The sequence below is a fragment of the Lynx rufus genome, unplaced genomic scaffold (assembly GCF_022079265.1).
Source record: "Lynx rufus isolate CCGP_SWC_20201006 ecotype Redwood Valley unplaced genomic scaffold, mLynRuf1.p SCAF_9, whole genome shotgun sequence".
In the NCBI taxonomy this organism is placed as follows: Eukaryota; Metazoa; Chordata; class Mammalia; order Carnivora; family Felidae; genus Lynx; species Lynx rufus.
Window position 1 is genome coordinate 55,526,346 of NW_025814897.1, and position 13,828 is coordinate 55,540,173.

General features: G+C 37.9%; 1 protein-coding gene across 2 annotated transcripts in view; it reads right to left on the reverse strand.

The window, feature by feature from the left end:
* ACER3 (alkaline ceramidase 3) overlaps positions 1-13,828 on the reverse strand; it is a 170,940-nt gene that overhangs the window by 54,376 nt on the left and 102,736 nt on the right. For both annotated transcript variants that reach the window (XM_047070880.1, XM_047070881.1), the window contains exon 3: positions 13,268-13,320. In XM_047070880.1, coding sequence (XP_046926836.1) covers positions 13,268-13,320 — 53 coding nt within the window. The remainder of the gene's footprint in view (positions 1-13,267; positions 13,321-13,828) is intronic.

Below are 13,828 nucleotides of genomic sequence, written 5' to 3' on the forward strand. Positions count from 1 at the left end.
TAATGATAAAGCACAGAATCTACAATCTCAGGTTCAAAGGCTATCTGGTCCATTCCAATGCTGTTATCTTGGTAACAATCTTACCAACAATTAAGTTGATACGCAAATCAAAGTGTGTCCCACCTCTGCTCCAAATCTATTAATGGCTTATAGGGGATAAAGTTCAAGAGGCTTAGATTTGGCCTCTGGTTAGTTTCCCAAAACACATCTCTTACCATTTAGTTCAAGGCTGCCCAGAGCAGGTGCTCAACAATGTAACAAATGTTAGCTATTGTTACTGGTAGCACTATGGCTGTCATTACCACATATTCCCACTCCATCCATGGCTACAGTGTATTAATTGCAGTGCCCTGAGATGCCAGACAAACTCAACTCTGTGGGTTCTAGATGGCCTGGCAAATTCCTACCCATCCTTGAACATGCAACTCAAACATGTGTCTGAGTCATTTGCGTGAAACCCCTTTGCTGACCTACTTCCCCTAAAAAATTTCTCTTTCCATTTCCATAGCATCCTGTATGCCCCTTTACCACTGCACTCACTAGCATATTACCTTCACTACTAGACCACAGATTCCTTGAGGAAAGGACTATATCATTTTTACCTATGCATATCTGTTGCCCAGGTACCAATTTTTGAACTAATGAAAATGTTTGTCCAGCTTATGCTTGGGCATAAGGACAGAGAAGTCAAGATCTCCGAAGGCAGCTCTTATCATCTACTGGCTCAGAAATTTTTCTCTATGTTGACCAAGGTGTCTCTTTATCTTTAACCCCACTAGAACCACAAAGAATAAATCTAATCCTTTCAACATGTCAACCCTTCAAACACTGATTCATAAAACATTTATGTAGGGGATATACCAAGGTCAACAGAGACAGTTCCTGCTCTTGGGTAACTCACATTATGATAGAGAAGAAAAACACATAAATATATTTATGAGACAACAGATAAGGGAAGTAACAGAGAAGCACAGAGTGCTGTGAAAGAACATATGAAGGGTACATATCCTACCCTGGGGCCGTGGAAGGCCGCCTAGAGGAGCTGCTGCTTTGGCTGAGACTTTAAAGGACGAATAGGAATTGTCCATGGGAGAGAAGGAAGTGCAACAGGGCCAGACATGAAAAATGCAGAGAACTGAGAGAATCTGCTATGTACAGCTGAGTTGGGGGAACTAGGCATGTCTTCTCTTCTTCAGGCTAAATATTCTCAGTTCCTTCTCCTCAAGCATCAGGACTAGATTTTTAGTTCTATTTTTTTAAATTCTATTTATTTATTAAGAGAGAGGGAGAGAGAGAAGGTGGGGGGGGGCACAAATAGGGGAGGAGCAGAGAGAGAGAATCCCAAGCAGGCTCTACGCTGTCAGCATAATCTCACAACCATGAGATCATGACCTGAGCCAATATCAAGAGTTACACATTAACCAACTGAGCCACCCAGGCGCCCCTATATTTTTAGTTCTTTTACCATTCTGGTATTTTGCATTTGAACACAAGCCAGGTCAGTCCTCAGAATTGAATATTGTCATGATCTATTCAGCACACAGTAGGAGAGCCTACTTCTTCCTTCGCTCAGATTCTTAGTCTCACCTTGTCTCAGCGCATTCATGCAGCTGTTTGTTTGTTTTTATTACATTTTTTAAAGGTTTGTTTATTTTTGACAGAGAGAGAGAGATAAAATGTGAGCGGGGGAGGGGCAGAGAGAGAGAGGGAGACACAGAATCTGAAGCAGGATCCAGGCTCTGAGCTGTCAGCACAGAGCCCAACGTGGGGCTCAAACCCACTAACTGTGAGGTCATGACCTCAGCCAAAGTCAGATGCTCAACCAACTGAGCCACCCAGGCGCCTCAGTTGTTTCTTTATATATGTGATAAACACACGCTACCTTCCAGGGTTACTGTTTTAGGAATAGCATGAATGGACAGCACGAATGATCCTAGAGATTTTAAAACTTATCTAGTTCTTAGAAAACATGTGCTTAAGGGAATGTCAGAGGTTGCTGTATGCACGGAATTAGACTAGGTATGTTTTGTAAATTGTTCTGGCTACCTGTTACTGTCTAGAAAACCACCTTAAAACTCAGTGGCTTAAAATACTATTTACTTTGCTGATTAGTATGCATTTTAAGCCGACCTGGGAGGGAGAAGTTCATCTCTCCTTCACTCAATGTCAGCTGGGACAGCTCAAAGGCTGAGGGCTGGAATCATCTAAAGATTCACACACTCAAATTTTGGGCAGTTGATGCTGGCTGCAGTCTGGGGACTTCAGGTGAGGCTGTGGCAGCAACATCTATACATGGCCTTTCCACATGGCTGACTGGCTTCTTTACCACAAGGTGCTGGGTTCCTAGGGTAAGCATCCCAGGAGGATGAGGAAGAAGTTCTTCGCCTTTTGTGTCTCACCCTTGGAAGTCATATAGCTTCCTGTCCACCATAGTAACAGTCCTGCCCAGATTCAAGGTCAAGGATCAGAGATCCTACCTCTTGAAGAGAGTTGATGTCACATTGTAATAACAGCGGGTGAGATGAGATATACTGGTGTTAACATGTTTGGAAAATACAATAATCCGCCACATAAATAAAACTCAAAACTGAATTAAATACCTCCACCCCCCCTTCCAAGAACAGGAGGTAGTCTGCTTTAGGATGAAGGGTATTCAGATTGGCTTATTATCATTACTATTCCTCCAAAGCACCTTTGGAATCTTTTAAAGTCTCTTTTCTTTTAAAACAAGCATAAACATGTATTTTCTTTATTGCAAAAGTATTTTATGCTCATTATAGGAAATCTGGAAAACACACAAATGAAATATAATTCTCTATAATCCCATACATAATCCAGGGATAACTACTATTTAATACTTCAATGCATCTCTTTAGTTATTCACTCATGTGGTTAAATGTCCGTCCTTCCTTCCTTCCTTCCTTCCTTCCTCATTCCCTTCCTCCCTCCCATTTACATATTTATTGGGCACATGCCATGTGCCAGCACTAGTCTATATGCTAAAGTCCAGTGGTATTTAAGATAAGTGAAATCTCTGCTGTCAAGAAGTTTACATTCTAGTTGAAGACTACAAATAAGGTAAATTCAAATGGTGATAAGTGCTATGAAAAGAATAAAGTAAATGTCACTTGTGGAAAGGACCGCTCTACATAAAGTGGTTATAAAAGGCATATCTGAGTAGGTAACATTTGCACTGAGGAGGCAGAAGGAAGCAGACATGCAAAGATATGAGAGAAAAGTTTTGCAGCAGAGGAAACAGCAATCACAAAGGCCATGAGGCAGTGTCTGAAGAACAGTAAGGCCAGTATGGCTGGAGTGCAGTAAACAATGCAGAGGAACAGTAAAAACTGAAGTTAGAGAACTAGACCAGGGCCAGATCATGCAGGCCATAGTAGAGAACTGAAATTTCACCTGAAGTGCAAAGGGATGCCTTGGAGAGCTTTAAGCAGAAGAACGGTATGATCTAAAATGTTAAAGACTACCTTGGATGGTTGTAGGGGCAACTGTTGACTACTGCAGTAGCTAAGAAATAACATGGTGATGGCTTACACGATGGCCAGTGAGGTAAGGAAAAAGAATAAGGGAGTTTCCTTTTACATAAAAGAAAACTGGAAAGTCAAGACAAGTATTTCACAAAGAAAAGCAAATATCGTGTAGAATGCTATGGAGAGGTCAAATAATAAGACAGAAATGAATCTACTGGATTTGGCAAGATGAAGGTGACTGGTGACCTTGACAATAGCAGTTTCTGGGAAATGAAGGGAAGAAAATACCTAACTGTAATGAGAGGAAAACAGAGGGAGGTAAGTGTAGAGAGAGCAAAGACACTCGAGTGGTTTTGATGTGAAAGGGAGCCAAAACATGATTCAACAGCTGGGGCTGGACACAGGGTCAAGGGAGGAGTAATTTTTAAAAGACGGGAGTTATTTGAGTATGTTTGTATGCAGATGGCAGTGAACAAGTGCAGGGACTTTCTAAAGACCATGGTGGAGCCAGAGACTGGGATGGAGTTTATAACTGCAGGCATGAGTCTTTGAGGAGGTGGGAGGGGAGACTGGCCTTTGATAGGAGTTGGAACATTTCTCCCACAAAAACAGGAGGAAGATGATAGTGGTAGAAACATGAGGATGTTTCTTACTGATTTCTTCTATATTTTTGGTGAAATATTGAAGATATTAGTGAGGAGAAAGGGAAACGAGGCAAAAAAGATATAAAAAGAAATCCAAAAAAGAAAGAGGGACAAGTATGAAATAACAGTTCTGAAGAACAGAAATGGAGATTGTCAGGGAAATGTAGTGGTACTGTCTTATGGCACTGAGCGGCTATTTGAGTTTTCGTTCAATAGTTTAAAAGTGAGGGGGTGGCTGGGTGGCTCACTCGCTTAAGCACTGACGTTGGCTCAGGTCGTAATCTGACGGTCTGTGAGTTCGAGCCCCGTGTCAGGCTCTGTGCTGACAGCTCAGAGCCTGGAGCCTGCTTTGGATTCTGTGTCTCCCTCTCTCTCTGCCCCTCCCCTGCTCACGCTCTGTCTCTCTCTCTCTCAAAAATGAATAAACATTAAAAAAAAATAATTTAAAAGTGAGATAATTGAACAAAGGGATATAATTTCTATGAGCAATGTTTAGTTACTCAGTTCAGGCACAGGATATGCAGATAACTTAGCTTGATCTGGGTTGAATACTGCTCAGGAAGCAAGGGGCAATACTGAGAATATTTATATGGGTAGGTGAGAGTTACTGTAATTTTGGGCCACAGATTACAAACTTTGTAAAAAGGGAAAAGAAATGAAGCAAAATGTACTTCCTTCCAGTCTTTTTTCTATTGTTTATAAGATTGATTTTACATTACACAAAGTTTTGTCTTTATGACAGTTTCCCATTTTACTGGTCTTCAAAATATTATTTATTTATTTAATTTTTAAAGATATTCAATCAGAGGGGCACCTGTGTGGCTCAGTTGGTTAAGCATCTGACTCTTGATTTCAGCTCAGGTCATGATCTCACAGTTTGTGAGATTTAGCCCCACATGGGCTCTGGGCTGACAGCGTGGAGACTACATAGGATTCTCTCTCCCTCTTTCTCTCTGCCCCAAACCCTGCGTGCCCACGCTCTCTCTCCCTCAAAATAAATGAAGAAACATTAAAAAAAAAAAAAGACACTCAGAGATCATTTTTTCTTTATTTTATTTTTTTTAAGTAACCTTTATGCCCAATGTACAGCTTGAACTCACACCCTGAGATGAAGAGTCACATGCTCTACGGACTGAGCCAGCCAGGCGCCCATCAAAATATTATTTTAAATGGCTACAGTACACTTCAACACATAGTTATATCATAGTATATGTAACAGTCTCCTTTTTGTCAAACATTTAGATCATTTAAAAACTGTACCATGTGTAACACTGTCACATGTGTAACACGCTTGTAAAACATCTTTTCCCTATCTTTGATTACTTTTTTAGGATGTATACGTATATGTAGGAGTACAATTACTGGGTCAAAGAACATGTACAATGTTTTTCTTTAAAAAAAAAAATTAAAACAACTTCAAGGTACAGCAAAGTTTGAAGGGAAGTACAAAGAACTTTACTCTCTCTGAACCATTTGAATAAGTTGCTGACATGAGGTTCCATTACTCCCAAGTACTTTAGTGTATGCATATTTCTTACAAAGATATTCGCTTGGATTATATGCCTTGACCAAATGAAATTTATCACCGGAATGCAAGATTGGTTCAACATAGGAGAATCAATCAATGTAATAGACTATACTAATATAATAAAGGAGAAAAACCACATGGTCATCTCAAGAGATTCAGAAAAAAAATATTTGAAAATGCCAACATCTTTTCATGATAAAAACACTCAGCAAACTAGGAATAGAATGGGAACTCCCTCAGCCTAATAAAGAGCATTCACACAAAACCCCAGCCAACATTATAACTAATGATGAAAAACTAAAAGCTTTCTTCCTAAGATCAGGAGCAAAACAAGGATGTCTGCTCTTTCCACTTCTATTCAACAGTGTACTAGAAGTTCTATTCAGGGCAATTAGGCAAGAAAAATAAGTAAAAGGCATCCAATTGATAAGTAAGATATAAAACTGTATTTGCATATGACACGATCTTGTATTCAGGAAACCCTAACAAATCCACATATGCATACACAAAAAACTACTAGAGGTAAAAAAAAAAAAAAAAAAAAAAAGTTCAGCAGTGCTGCGGAATACAAGAATATGCAAAAATCATTGTTTTTTCTATAAATTAGCATGAGAAATAAAAATGAAATTAAGAAAATTCTATTTACAATAGCATCAAAAAATACATTATTTATGAATGAATACATTTAACAAAAGAAGTCAAGACTTACACACTAACTATAAACTATCACTGAAAGAAATTAAAGAAATTAAATAAATGGGAAGACATCCTATGTTCAAGGATTAGAAGACACTATTAAAGAAAGCAATACTCTCCAAAGTGATCTGTGGATTCAATGGAATCCCTTTCAAAGTCCCAGCTAATTTTTGCAGAAATTGATAATCTGGTCCTAAAATTCACATGGAAATGCAAGGGACCCAGAATAGTTTAAACAGTTTTTAAAAACAAGAACAAGGGCACCTGGGTGGCTCAGTTAGTTGAGCATCCAACTCTTGAGTTTGGCTTGGGTTGTGATCCCAGGGTTATGGGATCAAGCCCTGTGTCAGGCTACATGCTGAGCATGGAGCCTGCTTAAGATTCTCTCTCTCCCCCTCTGCCCTTCACCCCCTGCCCATGCACTTGTACACTTGTGCACGTGCATGGTCTCTCTCTCTCCCCAAAGAGGAAGAAGAACAACAAATTTGGAGGACTCACAGCTCTTGATTTCAAAATTTACAAATCTATAGTAATCAAGGCTGTTTGATACTAGTACAAGTACAGACATAGACCAATTGAACAGAACTGAGAGTTAAACTGAGAGTCAAGAAATAAATTCATACATTTATGATTGTTTGATTTTAGGCAGGGGTGCCAAGAAAATTCAATGTCAAAAGAATAGTCTTTTCAACAAATGATTCTGGGGCAACTGGATATCCACGTGCAAAAGAATGAAGCTAGACCTTGACCTCACACCATATAAAAAAAATGAACTTAAAATGGATTAAAGAATCAGGAGAACAAATGCTATTAAAATGTCCATACTACCCATACTACCCAAAGATCACCCAAAGTGATCTATAGATTTAATGCAATCTCTATCAAAATAGCAATAGCAGTTTTCACAGAACTAGAACAAATAATCCTAAAATTTGTATGGAACCACAAAAGACCCTGAATGGCCAAAGCAATCTTGAAAAAAAAAAAAAAAAAAAAAAAGAACAAAACTGGAGGCATCACAGTTCCAGATTTCAAGATATGCTATGAAGCTGTAGTAATCAAAACAGTATGGTACTGCCCCCTCCCCCAAAAAAGACACATAGATCAATGGTACAGAATAGAGAGCCCAGAAATAAACCCAGGATCATACAGTCGATTAATCTATGACAAAGGAGACAAGAATCTACAATGGGAAAAAAGACAATCTCTTCCAACTGGTGCTGGGAAAACTGGACAACTACATGCAAAAAAAAAAAAAAAAATCAAACTGGACCACTTCCTATACCATACACAAAAATAAACTCAAAATGGATTAAACAACTGAATGTGGAACCTGAAACCATAAAAATCCTAGAAGAGAACACAGGCAGTATCGGCCATAGCAACATTTTTCTAGATATGTCCCCTAAGGCAAGGGAAACAAAAGCAAAAATAAACTATTGGGACTTCATCAAAACAAAAAGCTTCTGCACAGCTAAGGAAACAACCAACAAAACTAAAAGATAACCTACTGGATGGGAGAAGATATTTGCAAATGATATATCTGGTAAAGGGTTAGTATCAAAAGTATATTAACTCAACACCAAAACAACAATCCAATTAGAAAATGGGCAGTGGACACGAACAGACATTTCTCCAAAGAAGATATACAGATGGCCAACAGACACATGAAGAGATGCTCAACATTACTCATCATCAGGTAAATGCAAATCAAAACCACAATGAGATATCATCTCATATCTGTCAGAATGGCTAAAGTCAAAAACACAAGAAACAAGTGTTGGTGAGGATGTGGAGAAAAAGGAACCCTTGTGCACTGTTGGTGGGAATACAAACTGGTACTGCCGCTGTGGAAAACAGTATGGAGGCTTCTCAAAAAAATTAAAAACAGAATTACCATATGATCCAGTAGTTCCACTGCTGGGTATTGACCCAAAGGAAAAAAAAAAAAAAACATTAATTTGAAAAGATATATGCACCCCTATGTTTATTGTGGCATTATTTACAATAACCAAAATACGGAAGCAATCCAAGTATCCATCCATAGATGAATGGTAATAAGATGTGGTAAATATGTACAGTGGAATGTTACTCAGTCATAAAAGAGAATGAAATCTTGCCATTTGCAACAACATGGATGGATCTAGAGGGTATAATGCTAAGTGAAATAAATCAAAGAAAAATACCATATGATTTTATTCACGTGTATATTTAAGAAACAAAACAAAGAAAAAATGAGACAAACAAAAAGAGATTCTTAAATATAGAAAACAAACTGGTGGTTGCCAGAGGGAGGTGAGTGAGTATTGGGTGAAATAGGTGAAGGGGATTAAGAGTACATTTGTCATGATGAGCAATGAATACCATACAGAATTGTTCAATCACTATACTGTACACTTGCTACTAATATAATATTTTATGTTAATTATACTGGAATTTTAAAAAATGGACAAAAGACCTAAATGTAAGAGCTAAAACTATTAAGCTCTTAGAAGAAAACACAGGTATAAATCTTCATGACCTTGGATTAAGCAATGGTTTCTTAGATATGATATTAAAAGCACAGGCAACCTAAGAAAAAAATCAAAACCTGTTTGCTTCAAAGGATGCTATTAAGAAAATGAAAAAACAACACACAGAATAGAAGAAGATATTCACAAACTATGTATTCAATAAGGGTCTAATACCCAAGATATGTACTCTTTTTTAAACTCTTTTTCTCTTTTTTTCAACGTTTATTTATTTTTGGGACAGAGAGAGACAGAGCATGAACGGGGGAGGGGCAGAGAGAGAGGGAGACACAGAATCGAAACAGGCTCCAGGCTCTGAGTCATCAGCCCAGAGCCCGACGCGGGGCTCGAACCCACGGACCGCGAGATCGTGACCTGGCTGAAGTCGGACGCCTAACCGACTGCGCCACCCAGACGCCCCCCAAGATATGTACTCTTAAAACTCAATGATAAAAAGGCAAATAACACAATTTAAGAATGGGTAAAGGATCTGAATAGATTTTTTCCTGTGAAGATATACAAATGGGTAATAAGCACATGAAAAAACGTTCAACATCACTGGAAAATGCAAATCAAAACCACAATGAGATATCATTTCATAACCAGCAGGATGGCTATACTCAAAAGGAAGGACGAATATGGAGAAATTGCTGAAATTGCTGGTGGGAATGTAAAAGGGCACAGCCACTTTGAAAAATAGTCTAGTAGCTCTTCAAAAGGTTAAAAACAGAATTACCATGTGACCTAGCAATTCCATTTCTTTTTTTTTTTATGTTTATTTATTTCTGAGACAGAGAAAGACAGAGCATGAGTGGGGGAGGGGCAGAGAGAGAGGGAGACACAGAATCAGAAGCAGGCTCCAGGCTCTGAGCTGCCAGCACAGAGCCCGACGCGGGGCTCGAACTCACAAACCGTGAGATCATGACCTGAGCCGAAGCCGGATGCTCAACAGACCGAGCCACCCAGACGCCCCATAGCAATTCCATTTCTAATAAACAAATATCTAAGAGAATTGAAAACATATATCCACACAAAATCTTGCACACAAATGTTCACAGCAGCATTATGTATAAAACCCAAAAAGTGGAAACAGCCCAAAGTCCATTCATTGACAAATGAGAAACAAAATGTGGTATACCCATATAGTATAGTATTATTCACCCTGAGTCAAAGAAGCCAGACATGAAAGGTCACACACTGTATGATCCATTGCAATGACATGTCCGGAATAGGCCAATCTACAGGGACAGAGAGTAATGAGAAGAGATGGCTAATGGGCATGGGGTTTCTCTTTGGGATGATGAAAGTGTTTGGAATTAGTGGTGATGGCATCACAATTTTGTGAGTATACTTAAAGCAATTAACTTATATACTTTAAAATGGTGAACTTTATGGAATGTGCATTAAATCTTTAAAAAAAAAGATTCATCTACATATTCACAATACTATCAACAAAATCAGGAAATTAACATTAATTTATTACTACCACGTAATCCTCAGACTTCATCCAAGTTTTTCTAAGTGTCCCAATATCATAAATGTAAACACACACACACACACACACACACACACACACACACCATCCAGTCCAGAATCACACACTATATGTAGTGGTCATGTCTTTTTGGTGTTCTTCAATTTCAAACAGTTCTTCAGTCTTTTAATTTTATGACCATGGATACTTTTGAAGATTACATGCCAGTTATTTTATAGAATGTCACTCAATTTGATTTTGCCTGATGTTTCCATATGACTAGATTCAGATCATGCATCTTTGGCAAGAATATCAGAGAAGTGATGCTATGTTCTTGCCACTGTATCTTGTCAGGTGGCACACAACTTTGATTTGTCCCATCACTGAAGATACTCACTCTATTTGACTAAGGTTGTTCACTGCTCCTTCACTGTAAAGCTACTTTTTCCCTTTATAATTATTTTATGGTAAAGTACTTCAAAACTATGTAAATTCAGCATCAAATTTTTAACTTATTCATTTACTTATGATCACTTATTGTTTCAATTATATATAGCTTATTATTTTAGTATGACTTCATAATTTCCCATTTTGTTCAATGGGTTATATGCTCAATGGGTTTGGTAACTATTATAAACTGTTACTATCAATATTTATTTTGATGCTCAAATTGTCCCAAATTTGGCCCATGGGAACCCCTTTAAGTTGGTTTCCAGTGTTCTTCTGACATGTGCCCATCATTCTTTTAGCTTTTCCATTCTTTCTAGCATAAAAAGATGTTCTAGGTTCATAATGTCCTTTTTTTCTGCCTCGGCCCTCTGAACAGCCCCCAGTTCCTTTTATTATTTTTTTAAAGATTTTATTTTTTATTATTATTTTTTAAAGTAAACCCTATTCCCAACATGGGGCTCGAATCCACGACCCTGACATCAAGAGTCACGTGTTCCACCAACTAAGCCAGCCAGCCACCCCAGCACCGTTCCTTTTAAATGGAGAATGGTTTTTAGAAACCAGATCTGAATGTTAGGTATGCTCTTCTGCTCCCATGCCGGCAGACCTAGAGAATGGATGTATATATGTGTATATAGAAATATATGTGTGTGTATATATAAATACATAGGAGATACATCATTTATAAACTGTGGGTGATTTTGGTCAAATCAATTAGCCTCTTTCAGTTCTAGTACTGGAATTTATAAAACACGGTAATAACTATTTAAGATACTCTATATGAAAGCACTTCATGATAGCTAGAGCTGGAAAAATTCCAATTATTTTTTAGTACGATCAAACACGAAGCCTTATTTTCAGGGTCTATATTTCAGCTGTTGCTCACTGGTATCACCATTCTCACTGTTGGAACTCTTACCCTATAGCTGTTAAATATTTTGAACAACATTCCTGCCATTTTTCACCATTCTCGAAACACATTTTAAGTGCTCGTTTTATCACTGTTGTCACATATACCAAACAATGAAATGACTCCCCGCCTCTCCATGGCACAATGGAAGTCTGGTATGTCATTTCATCCTTTCAGTACCTAGAAAGTTTTAACTAAATCTTTCAAATTTTGGTTAAATGTCTTTGACTTTTATACATTCTTCCAAACTCTACTGTGATGCCACAGATTTGTACTTCTTTTTAAAAATAATTTTCATATTATGCCATTGTTTGTAAGTCTGTTTTTCTGCTAGAAAGTGTGAGAAGTATGTTCTATGCTCAATTAAGTCAGATCAGTGTCTCATTCAATTGTGTATTCTCCAGAGCAAGCACAACCTGCACACAGAACACCTTACTATAAATATGTGTTGAATATCAGAATCAATCCTAAAAAATTAATTCTTATACATTTAATATAGATGTAATTAATAATTCATAGACTGTTGTATTCACAAATCCTTCTGGAATAGCACTGTCCAATCCAGCAGCCACCAGCCTTATCTGGCTACTGAGTGCTTGAATGAACCTAATCCAAACTGAGATATACACCTTATTTCAAGATAAGAAACATTTCATTAATACATTTTTATACTGATTATATGTTGAAATAATATTTGCATATATTGGGTTAAATGAATATATTATTAAAATTAATTTCAACTATTTCTTTTTAACATGGCTTTTCTTAATGTGGCTCCCAGAAAATTTTAAATTACATATATCCTCATGTTGTATTTCTACCGGACAGTGCTGTTCCAGAAGTTTCTAGGTTATTAATGAGGAATAAAGAGCTCAAAAGATTGGGGCACCTGGGTGGCTCAGTCAGTTAGGCATCTGACTTCGGCTCGGGTCATGATCTCGGGGTTCCTGAGTTCAAGCCCCACATCAGGCTCTGTGCTGACAGCTCGGAGCCTGAAGCCTGCTTTGGATTCTGTGTCTCCCTATCTCTCTTCCCCTCCCCCTCTTGCACTCTATCTCCTTCTCAAAAATAAACAAACATTAAAAAAAAAAAAAAAGAGGTCAAAAGATTTATGACTAGATATATAGCCTCCTTAGAGGACAGTAAAATCCCTGCATAGCCCTAACACTTTGCTAGCTAGAGGAACCATCCATTCAAATGGATGCTGTAAGACAGACATGGGAAATGCAGGCATCTAAGAATATACTACCTTGGTGAACTGACTGTCTTTTTAAAATGCACCCAGGGGTCTGTACTCTGCAATCCTTCTCTAACACTTCATGCCTGCACAGAGGTAGTCAACGCTATACTGCTCTCACTTGTTTTCTCTATGAATAATTTATTTGCTCGCCTCTTTATTCCACTTAGTCAATTTGGATCCTCTGGCCTGAAGTAAAAAGAGATATTTAATCTCTTTTTTTTCTTTTAGTCGCTTGTCTCAACAGCATCCTCTAGTAATGTATTCTTCCCTCAAATTTGAAGTGTCTGGGTGAAGAGAAATAAGCATTTAGTTAATTTTGTCATTACTGACCTGCATTTCATATTTCAGAGTCATGTGGAAGCACCAGGATCCCATTCCTACCACTGAAATTAAAACAAACAAATAAAAAAAAAAGATTAGCGTGAAATTCTTTGGGGGTAGCCAGAGTGACTTGAGAAGGTAATATGACATTGCAAAGCACTGAGTTTTAAGAACAAAGTTTATGAAATCTTATGGCAGGATATAGTAGACTCTGCATAAGCTCTATAATTGATGAAATTTTGATATAGAAAAAAAAAAAAACCCAAGTACAGGACAAGTTCTCATAAATTCCCTCTACTAAGTGGACTTATTGGATTAATCAATATTCTCCATTCTTTCTATAAAATATACTACCCAATGCTCAGGATAAGTTGTTTTTTTTTTTTTTTTTTGAATGTATATAGAAGTTTACTGAATACACCACAAGGGAGGGGCGGGCAGGCAGGACAGCAAAGGAGAGACTGTCTACCTCCTAAGATAAGCTTTAGTGTTTATAGCTAGTTAGCTACTCTTTAGTACTTCCTAGCACTTCCAGCCTAGCCAAATAGCTGAATTGTATACTGAGTCAGA